This window comes from Brassica napus, chromosome C2 (assembly GCF_020379485.1).
Source record: "Brassica napus cultivar Da-Ae chromosome C2, Da-Ae, whole genome shotgun sequence".
NCBI lineage: Eukaryota > Viridiplantae > Streptophyta > Magnoliopsida > Brassicales > Brassicaceae > Brassica > Brassica napus.
The window spans coordinates 44,456,636-44,470,052 of NC_063445.1; the positions used below are offsets into that span (position 1 = coordinate 44,456,636).

Sequence of the window (13,417 nt, forward strand, 5' to 3'; positions counted from 1 at the left end):
TAGATGTGGCTGATGCAATATACACAGTTGTATCCGAAACTACATTTTTAGTAATGTAATGACAAAGTGATTCATAATAAAAAAATTGCTGGTGTACGAAGTCAATTGCTAATAGTGAAATAACCGGTGGAAAGCGGGTAGTGTACTGGTTAAGGTTTAAAGGCTTCTACATCCAGATTTGGGGTTTGAATTCCAGACTATGCAATTTCTTGCAGATTATAGGAAATCCAAGTTTCAAGTCCCGGAGAAAACGATTTATTAATGCAGACTACAGAAGAAAAGTTTATAAGGAATCTTCAACATGACGCAATTAAATCTGGTCAAGAATGAATCTTCATAGGATGACTCAGATGATGCAGTTAGGCATAGATTTTCATAAGGCAGGTAGTATTGTCGGTTGTCGAATCGTCTATATAATATTTCTCATAAATATAGTATCATAATAAATCAGCGTTATAAAAAAAGAAAGAAAAAAAAATAGTGAAAGAATTGGTTATATATAATTTGGTGTTTTTACCAAATTTGTATACTAATGATATCAATACCATATATTAAGATGTGCTTATTGTTTATTTATTAAAATTTAATGATTAAAATTAATTATTAATAAAACTTAAGACTAAACTGTAAAATGTAGGGTTTGAATGGTAACCAAGAGAATGGAGAGGAACACTTCATTCTTTAAAAAAAATTATCATTCATGAGGAATATTTTTTCCTCTTCATTCCTTCTCATTCTGTTTTTTTGTAGAGAATTATAATGTAAATTTGTTCCTTGTTAATTTTGATAAGGAACCATCATTCTTCGTTATTCCCAAAATTTTATTCCTATGTATTCTTTTCCTATTAATTTCTAATGTTCGTGCGATGGTTACCAGTCGCACCCATAAACTTTTCATTACAAGAAAATTGTCATATTGCAATAGTGATATATTGTTGCATTATGCTATTATATTGTTGCAAATATTAAATTGCAACAAAAATGTGAATTTTTTTAACTTTTTATTGTTTGGATATTGCAAATATATGTTTGTTGCATATACGTAGCAAAATTAGCAACAAATTGAGTAATTGCTATATATGTCATATTATTGCAACAATTTTTTTTATAGCAATTTTTTTGTAAATTTACAATGTATTTGTGCAACGTTAATAGTGGCAAATCATTGCTACGTTAAACATATAGCAAACAACATAGCAAATTTGCAAACAAAAAACATATTGCAATTTAATAGTATTAATGCAACAATGCATCTATTAAATATTTTGGTATAAATACGACGTATGGTTGCAACTTAAATTGTTACAAAATTTGCTATATAAATTGTAGCGAATGTTGTTTTAATTTTTTCGATGCAATTTTTTTTTGAATAATATGTTTGGTGAAAATATTTAGTGAGGAAGGTTATTACGTGGTTAACAATTGATATTTCAATAAAATTAATAGATTGTTAAATGTGTTGCAGTATTTTGTTATAATAATACTAGATGGATTAAAATAATTTACAGTAAATATATTTTATAATAACACAAAAGCCAAATAACCAAATTTATTAAATAAACTAAAATGTGAAAAAGTTAAACAACGCATCAGAAATGATAATTTGAAAGCTAAAAAAGCTAACAAAAACTTAGAAAATAACTAAACCAGCCAACTGAGACTTAATTGTTGACACCCGTGGACAAAAGATAGCAGCCAGCTCGTGTTTATGAGGTTCCAGCCCGTTTCGATCAGATATTCGACCCTTAGAAGCTTTTTATTTATTTATTTTTCCTTAGCTTTGTCTGTTTCCCAGTAGGCAACCAAATCTTTGTAGAAATCATCAAGGATCCAATATGGCTGCTTACCTCTTTCTTTTACTCGGCTAATCATATCTATCAGATTTGTTGCAGCACATTTGCAAAACATCTTTCGCACCTCAGATTCAACGAAATGATTCCAAGAGAACTTGCTCTGAGAATGTATTATAAAAGACAAGTTAGAGTGCTATAGATTAGACTAAAACTATATTTGCCATCCGGAGATGAGTTGCTCCTTGGTTGGGCTGCTTCTTGATTATGTCCCTCATTTTCCACAATGATCCATTCACTTTGGAAGGATTAAGAACATATAAGACATTCATTGGTTGGGCTGCTCCTTGATTATGACCCTCATTTGCCATCTGGAGATGAGTTGCTTTCAAAGAACTACGTGTAGGAGTTTACTAAATTATTAACAACACTGTAGTTGTGCATCAAATCAAACAAGTAATAAAAGGGGAATATGCTCAACAAAGAGGGTGTCCACATCAGCAGATTAATTCGAACCAATCAGATTCTACAAATATGCCATGTCAGCACGACTTTAAAATTTTTTGAAACTTTAGAAAATCGTTTATTTCCAGCCCATTATATTATAGATTCGGTGGGCCATTTATAACCTATCTTATACGTTTTGTTTAAAGTGGCCGAGACCCAAGTTTATTAAACCCCTATTCTGACCCAAATATGCTTCTAAGTCGCCTAATCGTCATCTTCATCTTGCATCTAGGGTTTCTGCACTGTAGCGACTCACCTCGCTCACATACGTATCCATTTCCACTTTCTTCACTAAATTCATCAACTCTTCATCTTCCTTTGTCTCTACATCTTCCAGTGTTAACTCAGACCATCATTAATGGTGGGTTTCGTAACCGACTCGGAGTTCCTCTTTATATATAGTTCATGTTACACGCCGGAGACGAATATCTCATATCTACTCTTATCCCCTTTGAACCGGCGCAGATTTCATTTGATCCTCGAAAATGTCTTCATCTGCTGCTAATTTTGCTCAATCAGCCATCCTTCGACGACTTGGTCAGACTTTCTGATTCTGGGATTGTGAATTTGTGGTGCGGCTCCGTATTGACATGTAAGCTTAATATGTATCCTCCACCTCCAGTTACTTTGTGCTCAAAACTTAAAACTGTGTAATTTAGGATCTCAATTTGTCTCACTTTTGTAATTATTTGGAATAAAGGAATTGTCAAAAAGGGTATTTCATCTATTGATCCTATTGATGTGATTTGCCAGATTGCAGGGCAAGAAAATTTTATGATTTTATACCAGTCTGAATGCTTCTTTGATGGTCTCTTGACGTTGATGGTAATAACTCTTGCATTTTTTTGTCTTATTTTAATTAAAGTACACAAATTTATGGTCTGCTTTATAATCCATTTTTTTGTTGATTGACTGATATAGAGTTGAATCTTCCCTTTAGATGAGATGAGGAGAAGGACCCACACTTAGTCACCACTGCCGGGTTATTTGAGAGCGTGATATGGAGGCCCTCGCAAGGACTTCCCGATAAGTGTTTTGGTTTGCAATATGCGGCATGAATCAGGGCCCCTGATTGCAGGATTATATAGTTGAATTATCTTTGATTTGCCTCAGCCATTTTCTTTAGGAAGAAATTACCTTTTTGATACCTTTTAAGCAGCTAAGCAAGAGGTTCTCTTATAATAAGATTTTCAGAAAGTTGATTAATGTCTCATACTCCAGTCCATATGTTTATTTAGTGAACGTTTATTTTATGATAAAAAAGAATCTAAGAGAAAGATATGAGATGGGTCTTTTTTTCCTGGATCATCTAGACTATTAGTGCTATTTAAACGGATGATTTTACAGAATCTCAAAACAAAGAAGAAAAGCCGGCGAAATAATGATAGTTTCTTGAAACAAACCGACCAAAATTAGTGTTTTGTATTTTTATCCATCTATTTATATTTTTGGCGTTTATATAAACTGTAGAGATCTTTGTATAGTCGCCGTGACTCAAATTTTTTTCATTTTCTGCCATTGGCTTTATCTGCTTCTCCACTTATACTCATTTGTTTCACGAAAGAAGATTTAGGAGGTCACTTATTTAAACAAAAAAAAATTGAAATTCATTAAACCCTTTAATACCGATTCCGATTACCGGAGAAACAGTCCCTCCTAGGTTACAAGGGCAAAGAGAAGCTATACAAACATTTAAATAGCTCAGTCTCCTCAAAGACATTTAAATAACCTTTTTACTAAATTTTAAATGCATGTATAATGTTAACTGTGTGTTCAAAGAAATATTACAACGGCTAAAGACCCGACCAACTACAGGTGTTAATAGAAATAACTTTACTATGCATGCCATTGCTAATAGAACCAGAGATGATCGCCTTCTATGATGATGCGAACAGATACATCTCTAACATGCCTATGCAAATCTGAAAAGCCAAAAAAATATAAATAAACGAAAGGAATTGTCAACCTATTATTATCTACTACATAAGTAAAATATAAATGTGGCTAAAAAGTAAAATATAAATAAAAACAAAGAAAAAGCCGGCGAAATAATGATAGTTTCTGGAGACAAACCGACCGAAATTAGCGTTTTGTATTTTTATCCATCTATTTATATTTTAGTCATTATCTCAATTCATGAGTTCTTAAACTTGGTTTTATCAGTCGTCACTGCTAAACTATCATCGCTGTAATGTAGATTTGGAGTCCGCATGCTGTCCTCCTCCCAAGGGGCGATTTCTTACTACATCTGCTGCATCTAAAGGCGAGAAGAAACCAGCTCATAGTGACAACAACGATGCACCAGCAGTAAAACTGCCAACGGAAATTGTAGAGATCTCAAGTGACCCTCGGACATCGGAAGAAGATAAAGTTGAAATTCCAGCCGATGCGTATGAAAGCACTAAAAAGGGACGGTTACTATGAAAGAAGCAACCGTCTCGGAGATAAATACGGAAGCTCCCAAGAAAGAATGCAGCAGCAGGTTGTTACTGTCAGGTAAAAGAGATATGGTAAAAGAGACATATGTTATCCTGATAGTAACTTTACAATTCATTGTGAATAGCTTGTGTGACTGATAGATATGCTCACATACCCTTAGAAGGATCAAGTTTGACCATGTCCACGTAGACTCCAGATATTTTCATCGAGCATTCTGCTCTGCTTTCCTAAGTGATCACGGATTCAAGCAGACACGAAGAAGTCTATAGTCAAATATTTATGTTTTGTTAGTTAAGACCAAGGGACGTTTATTTGTGCACTTTTACAAGACAATTCCCTCACCAACAACTTTATATTAATCAAAGCATATTAACTGCATATATTTATATACAAAACTCTTTTCTTTACAATTATATACAAACCAAGATTTCAATATATCTTGCACACGCATCAACTCAACGCCCAAAGAAAAACATAAACACAACCTCTTCACTATCTTCCTACACCAAGCTAACATTCTTCTATCTTATTAAAGCTAACATACAATTTAAATTTTTTCATGTTGATTATTCCATAAATGTCCCTAAGTTTAATATTGATCCTAGATTATTATTAGTGGCGTTTTGTCATTTAACATATATACCTAATCATAATATATATTAAAAAGCAATTGAATTTTCCAAAAGGTTTTTAAGCAAATATAAATATACTATCTCGAGTCCTAGAATTACATTATCTGAATGAAACATAATATTAATTAACTAAAATACTGCATCTGTTCTAAAATAATATATGTTTTAGAAAAAATGATTATTTTAAAAAGATGTATCTTTTATTTTTTTCAATGCAACTGTTAATAGATAGTAATGGTAAATTGTAAACTTCAAAAAAAAAAATTGTATTTACTAAATTTTGATTGGTTAAAATTTATAGAAATAGTTGGTCACAAAAAAATATACATATTATACTAAGATTTATTATGTTTTATTTATAAGTGTGAAAACCTAAAACATGTAACATTTTGAAAAAGAAGGAGTATAAAACATATAAAATATAAAACAATTTCAGGGCTTAACTTTCACACATCGTGAATTACAGCTAATTATCACATCTTATTTATTTCATACATTAGTTAAATTTTGTTTGATAGTTAATTTTTTTTCTTCATTTACAGTGATTATACAATTACGTTTTATAAATTAGTCATGCAATTTTTATTTTTGATTACGCAAAAATCTGTAATAACAATAGTTAAATTAATTACCAAAAAATAGCAAAACACCAAACAAAAAATGGGTCAAAATTAAGTTAAAATTATCAATATATAACTAATAAACTTTTTCTAAAAAAAAACAAATACAACAAGATAGGTCATATTGTAATTAAACATCAAAATAAAATGTATTTATAGTGATTATCCGCGCGTAGCGCGGAAAAAGACTCTAGTATATATAAATATGAAAACAATAAAATCTAAACCTCTTGACATTCGATATATCCATATTTTTTTAGCATAATATTTTCTAAAAAAACTAAAGTCAAGCGGTAAATGAAATATAAGGTGGGAACAACATTTCACTAAAAAGTAAAAAAAAAAAAATTTTTTGAAACACTACTAAAAAGTAAAATATTCTAGTAGCTGCAAAATCCTTCCGCGTGAAGCATTTAATAAATTTTCAAATGAAAAACAAAAATATAGAATTTTTAATATGAAATTAGAATAATTTATGTGTGGGTTCCATATACGCTGAATAAGAGCCATACATAATGTTCAATCACTAAAGCAGTAGGCAGTGGGCTAACTTGCATAGTCTAGGGTGTTAGATCCGTTGGATAAACATGAATAAGTTATAAATTGATTGTCTTCATTCATTACAACACTTACTGCTTGTGTTCAACTAGTCATTTAGCATCTGATCACATGTTTAATCTATTCATCAAAAGTGTTATAGGTTGCTAGGCATTGAATGAATGAGCATTGCATCCCTAACCAGCGAAAGTAGATGTTAAGGTGTTTTTTGAACATATCGGACTTGATCTTAATGTTTGTCATCGCGTCTCAGTCCAAACGACAGTTTAGGTACTGAGATCGATTGACAAAAGGTGAAGCACTATGACAGTGGACTGATCTATCTTAAGTGATCCGAATTCTAGACTAGTGCTAAATTGAACTTGAATAATTGTTTGGCTCACGCTTGTTTAGCACCCGATCAAACCACCCTAGGCTAGCATTCTTAATCATCTAAAAACTATAAACCAATCTGTTACTTGCTTGTTACGATACCTTAATCTTGAAACCCCCTTAATTTTTTACCTTAATATTGATCACATAAAGATAAATTGCAACCGTTGGTCTCTGTGGATTTGATCCTAAAGTGCTACATCGATATACCATTCGACTGTGGTAGTGTGACCATTAGGTTATTTGGTGTGCGGATACACGTAATATCAATTTGGCGCCGTTGATGGGGACTAGCTTTTTACCTTTATTTTTTGGTAATTTATTTAGTCTAAGACCTCTAACTTGCTTTACCCTTTTGCTGCATCTAATGATCCATGTGCATGATCAGTAGACATACTCGGAGAAACACACAATGAGAGTAAGTCAAACTTAGGAACCAGGAGCTAGAAAGGTTAGAAATAACAAACCGTCAACAGCTAAGGCCGACCAACGCCACAATGGGCGATTACAGCAATCTGGATGATTTTGCTGCTACAATGCAAAGGGTGCAGCAACAGAGGCAGCAGACCATTCAAGCACAGCAACAAGCTGCTCAACAAGCTGGTGAACAGGCCGCGCTACAGCAGGAGCAAACTGCTTCAATCAGGCAGAGAAACCTTCCGCGTAACTTCCCTACTACGCGCTCTGCCATTACTCCTCCACCCTGCCTCAGACAGGACTTTGAGATTAAGCCTCCTTTGATCGATATCATGCAGAGAAAAGTGTTCAGTGGTCTCCTGACAGAGATTCCAATGAAACACATTGAGAGCTTCGAAAAAGTTTGCATCTTTACTCTCGCGAATGGCATACTACCAGACTACATCAAGTGAATGTTGTTCACATTCTCTCTTGATGGAAAGGCTGCACGATGGTTGAACTCTCTCCCCACCGGTTCTCTTACTTCATGGGAACATGTCCAATCAGCGTTCCTAAGCAGTTTCTACACGAAGGCGAGAACAACTGCATTGAGGAACAAGATCACCTCTTCCATACAGCTCACTGATGAGGCTTTTTGTGACGCATGGGAGCGTTATAATGACTACCGAAGGGAATGCCCTCACCATATATTTGATGATGATTACTTCCTGCACATTTTCTATGATGGAGTAGACTGGGAATACCTAAGTTTTCTAAACTCTTCAAGCAATGGAGACTTCATGACTCAAACCATTGATGAAGCATTTAAGGTGATTGAGAACATGGCAGCTAGCTTAGCCAATAAGAATCAGGAGAGCGACCGCTCCAAGAAATTTAACAGTGTCGACAACCAGAACATAGATAAGCTGACAGCCACGGTTGATCAGCTACTAAAAAACAACCAAGAGAAATGCTTCAGCATGGAGGAAGTTACGGCTGGGCAGATTCAGAACACACAAGAGGTTGCTCCCGAGGCTGAAAAGAAAGAAAAAGATCAGCAAGGCTTCCCACAGAACTTTCAAGGTAAAACTTTTATTTTCAGTCAGGCACAAAATCGGTTTGTGGGTCAGAATCAGAATCAGAATCAGCAGAAGCCTCAGAGCAACCAACAAGTTGTTCCAGCTGCCGGAAACGGTCAACCAGATGAGCTGAAGGGTCTGGGTATGATGATGCAACAGCTGTCAGAAGGTTCAGGCCAAGGCGTTGTATCAGGTTACCAGAGACATCAATACCAGGTTTAACGAGCTGAGTACCAAGTATGATGCGGTTAGCAGCCATATGAAGAAGATCGATATTCAGATTGCTCAAACTGCTGAGACTGTTAAGGGGCAACAAGGAACCCTTCCTGGAAAGAGTGTGATGAATCCTAGGGTTGAGCATTGTAATGCAACAGAGCTGAGATGTGAGAAAGCTGAGGAAAATGAACCGGAGCAACTGTTTTCTGAAACTGCTTTAGGCGCAGAAGAGAGAACAGAGCACCCTACTAGCTCTAAAGTGATTGTTCCCGACGAACCTACTAAGATTCCACCAGTGCGAGTTTATGTTATTAAGGTTCCATATCCAATTCCACCTAGACATTTGATGGATCACATTAGTGCAGAGCAGCTTCCTGGATATAGGAAGATGGTGAGAAGGTTTCCTAGAAAGATCTCATTTGAACATGCTTGGGAGATTCAGCAATTGCATATGTTCTTCAAAAATTGCATAGAAACTCGTGAGGAAATTAAGGCACTCTTTACTGAAGAATTGACATCATCACTGAAGGTATTGCCTAAGGTTGTTGACCCTGTAAAGTGTTCTTTTCCATGTACCATTGCTGGAGTGAAATTCAAGGAAATTCTTTGTGACTCCAGGTCTAGTGTAAATCTTATCTCAAAGGCAATTGTTGACGAGCTGGGCATTGTTGATGTTGAGCTTTCTCTGGTGACTATGACTTTTGGAAACTCTTCCACGACAGTTCCTTATGGCACCTTTTGCAATCTTCATGTCCGTGTAGGAGACTGTATGCTCCATACTGAATTTCAGGTTGTTGAGATGAACAAGGATCAAGAGATGGCTTTGATCTTTGGAATGTCATTTATGGCTACAGTGGGAGCAATCATCGACCTGGCTAATAAGAGAGTATCTTTCTCCAACTTCAACAAGAAGGTTTTCTACAAGTATGTCCCAACCAGATCACAAATCCGATACGCCTCTTGCATCAAAGTGGTTAGTGGAGAACAGCTGAAAATATTTTCTAAGAAGGAGCTTGATGATAACAGTAGAATCAAAGAAGTTCTGGATGGAGATTCTCACACTGATACTAAGGATCTCAATGGGAATGCAAAGGTGAAAGAAAAAATCCATAAGAAAAGGGTTAAGGGCGACCCTACAATGATTTTGATACCGCGAAATTGTGATGAGAAATTCATTGAGTATGAGGTAAAGTGTAAGGGTACCTTTAAACCTTTCTCTTAAGTCATATATATTCTCACACATAAGCTGAAAGAGAAAAAGGAAGCTGCTGTAAAAGGGTTGTTGAGCAGAGTATTGAAGGTGAACATATCTGATTGTGGGGCTTGTTTTGGAACAAGCTCTCATGCTCAACGCGACTGATCCCTGTCACCAAAGTCAAACTAGTGACTTAAACCAAACGCTTGGTGGGAGGCAACCCACCGGTAAGTGTAAATATAACTTGGTTTTGTTTTTGTTTTGCTTATTTTCTGTTTTCGTTATTGAGTCTCAGGTCAAAAAGAAGAAAAATCCAAGATACTTCAAAAATTATGGGTTGCAGAAACAGAGCACCATGCCCTCTGAAAAGAGCGACCTCTCCAGGCGATGGATCACCCATGATTTTCGGAGCAACCGCTCCACTCGGTAAGTATCTCGACAAAAAAGATATCTTTTCTTTTCTTGTTTTACCTTCTCTCTGGTTTATTTCACACCAGGGACAGTGTGAAGTAAGTCTGGAGGAGGGTTTTCATCGTTTACTAACTTGTTTCTTTCTTATGTTTCTCTTTTGAATCGATTTGAGTCAAGTTTTAGGATCAAATTAGTCAAAACTTTGTGGGAATTATGACCTTATTCAGTGTTGATCACTAACCACCTCGTGCTTTAGTTATCTTATTCAGTGACCTTAGTAGTGGCAAAAGACACACATGTGAACATGGAACAACCTGACATATCTCATTTGTATAACACCCGTATTTTCATAAATAAAATAATAATAAATAATCCTGAAATCTCAATTTATTACTCTGCATAAATCATCTCCAAACTCCACAAATCAAATAAATAGGCATAGATCCAAATAGTATAATAAATTGCAAAAATATAGATAAAAGTATAAAACCGCAAGTCTGTAAAAGAAATAAAGAAACGCCCGAAAGCACCAATCTGATAGCAATCTGATCTGCATGTCGGTCTCACCTGAAAGGGGGAAAGAAAGGATGGATGAGCAACATGGGACTCACCCAGCGAGGTATGGGATGCTATACATGCAAACCACTGACTCAGTAAATAGAACTCCCACTATGAAAGTTTAACTCTAACATGAACACACACAATGCCTATCACATCACACAAAACAAACAATGCGCTGATGGTACATAGCTAGTCCACACACTCTGCATTCTCCTCATACGGATATACGATAATATAATATGTGTCGCTAGTCCAGACATCACTGGAACCTCCGCACTCCACTACTATGCGTCGATATGCAAACATCTTTGCACCCCACACCATACAATATACGTCACTAGCTCAGACGTCTCTGGGCCCCCATACTCATCCAATATGCGTCGATAGCTCAGATGTCTCTGTGCCCATGCATTCTATACGTCGCTAGCTCAGATTTCTTTGTGCCCCCGTACTCATATGCGTCGCCAGCCCAGATCTCTCTGGGCCCCCGCACCCACCACATAGTCCCTACTGTATAACTATATATATATATATATATATATATCATCATTTAACATCAAACAATCCAAACAAGAGTTGAATCCTCTAGACCCATAATTCCGGTTAACATTGAATAAACTAACTACCAAACAAAACTCAGGCAGACTCGATTCAAACAGACGGATCATGTTTCGAAATCTAAACTATCATAGCAAGAATTTTACACTAGTACGGGATTTAATGGAATAGTCCTCACCTTATCCAATAAGGAAGAACCGGAAGCGAGTCCGACTATAAACGAAATGACTTGATCAGCAAGAAAGCTACAGTTTCGCCACGGATCTCTACTTCTCACCGCGACACATCAAATCGAATATAAATAATACAAGACAAAAGGCATAATTAATATATATGTATAGGGTTTATGATAAGAACGGTTACTTGTAATACAAGAAAAATAGGATAAGGAACTTATCATAATTGATCACGTGCTCCACATCACCAACCGATACGAGACGTCACCGACGTAGCATCGATGGCTCTCCGACAACATGGATCAGCTACTGTGACCAAGGGATCACGGCGGTACGACCGGTGGTGGTGAGGAACATGGCGGCTCCGCCTCGAACGCCTTTCTCTCCTCTCGGCTCATGCTCTCCATCTCACGGATCCGATACGTAACAACAACGCAACGGATGTGACGGCAGGTAACGAGTCTGTGATAACATGGGCTGCTCCTCGGGTGATGAACCATGGCTCCGGTGGGATGAGGTTAGATGGTTCACGGTGGTGGTGGTGCTTGCGTCTCGCATCTCCTAACAACAACGCACAGCTTCATAAAGAAGGAGAAGAAGAACGTGGGAATAAAGGAGGAAAGAGATGGAGAAGAGGGTGATGATCAGAGGTGGATAACACAATGGCATCAGCTATGGCTCGATCTAAAATATTGGTGGCTGGCTTTTTTAACGAAGAGTACAGCATATATAAATACTTGTACAAGAATACACGGTTAGGGTTAGGAATTAAAATGTACATAACTGTCGATTTAAAAAGATTGACATTTGTAAAAATTAGTTCCACTCTAAACACATATATAAGAATCAAATTTTTGAAGAAAATCACCAACAAACTCTATTTACATGTTAGTGTTCAAATCAATTATATCAAGCTGTTATATAATATAAGTGCATACTCGAAATATAAACGTCTGCCTAGTATATAATTCAAATTTCAATATAAAAATCATCTAATATTGGAACAACTAAAAAGTTACTTATTTATTAACCTACGGTTTTTGAGTTTTGGTTACTTAAGAGTATACCGATAAAAATATATATAATAATTTACTATTCTAGCATATGTAAATTATGTGTATAACTAAGAATTGTTTGATTTATTAAATGATAAACCAGAAAATTTATAATAAATCGTTCAAATCTCTCATTCTTACAATTATAATGGCTAGATAGGGTATTAAAAACAAACAAATATTAGACGGATGATCAAATATCTCATTCTTCTAACAAACTAAAAAGGAGGTGATTGAAATTTTGTCATGATAATTCATTCAAAACTTTTTAGGAATAAAAATCAAGACTAAATTATTTAATCTGAATGAATATATATATATATATATTTGAACAATATATATATATAGTGCTTCCAATATTAAAAATCACTTCGATTTGAAGAAGTGTATTTCTCGGATTTTCAGGATCAAAAACATATTAGAAACCACCTATTTAAAAAATAATTTGTATACATAACAGTATATACATTAGAGTAAGCACATAAATCAAAACCAGTACCTTTTATTTATTTACAATCATGTTTTCGGTAAATAAATCAAAACAATCATTTTATTTACTTTATACGGTATATAATTAAACTTTAGTGATATTGACATAGATATATATAGTATATTTTAATATAAATATTTATTATTGATACTTCCTACTCATATAATTTTATTAACATTTTTATATTTATTGTAACAAAAAATTTAATATGTTAATCACAAAGTTTTAATGTGAGATTTTTCAGTACGAATTTTAAAATTAAAGTAGGAATATCTCAATAATTTTCAATGAAAATTTCATTTAACATATTTTATATTTTTATATAGTACATGACTTAATTTTAATGATATTAATATATATAT

At 34.8% G+C, this 13,417-nt stretch overlaps 1 protein-coding gene, 1 long non-coding RNA gene and 1 other non-coding gene across 3 annotated transcripts; 1 reads left to right on the forward strand and 2 right to left on the reverse strand.

Moving 5' to 3' along the window:
• The first annotated feature begins 938 nt into the window (after positions 1 to 938).
• LOC125581831 lies at positions 939 to 10,687 on the forward strand. The gene is made up of 2 exons (XM_048747886.1): positions 939 to 2,658; positions 2,763 to 10,687. The coding sequence occupies exon 2, from the start codon at positions 8,653 to 8,655 to the stop codon at positions 9,829 to 9,831; it is 1,179 nt and encodes a 392-aa protein (XP_048603843.1). The 5' UTR covers positions 939 to 2,658; positions 2,763 to 8,652; the 3' UTR covers positions 9,832 to 10,687.
• Positions 7,920 to 8,026, reverse strand: LOC125582757. Its single transcript, XR_007320211.1, has one exon. It is a non-coding gene; the product is annotated as a small nucleolar RNA R71 (small nucleolar RNA).
• On the reverse strand, positions 10,657 to 13,145 carry LOC125581832. Its single transcript, XR_007319579.1, has 2 exons — positions 11,513 to 13,145; positions 10,657 to 10,782 (listed from the first exon to the last, which is right to left on the reverse strand). It is a non-coding gene; the product is annotated as an uncharacterized LOC125581832 (long non-coding RNA).
• Between the last annotated feature and the right edge of the window lie 272 nt (positions 13,146 to 13,417).

What these genes read in the sequence shown, in the direction of transcription:
- LOC125581831 (XM_048747886.1), top strand. Translation starts at nt 8,653, where the DNA reads ATGAAGAAGATCGATATTCAGATTGCTCAAACTGCTGAGACTGTTAAG.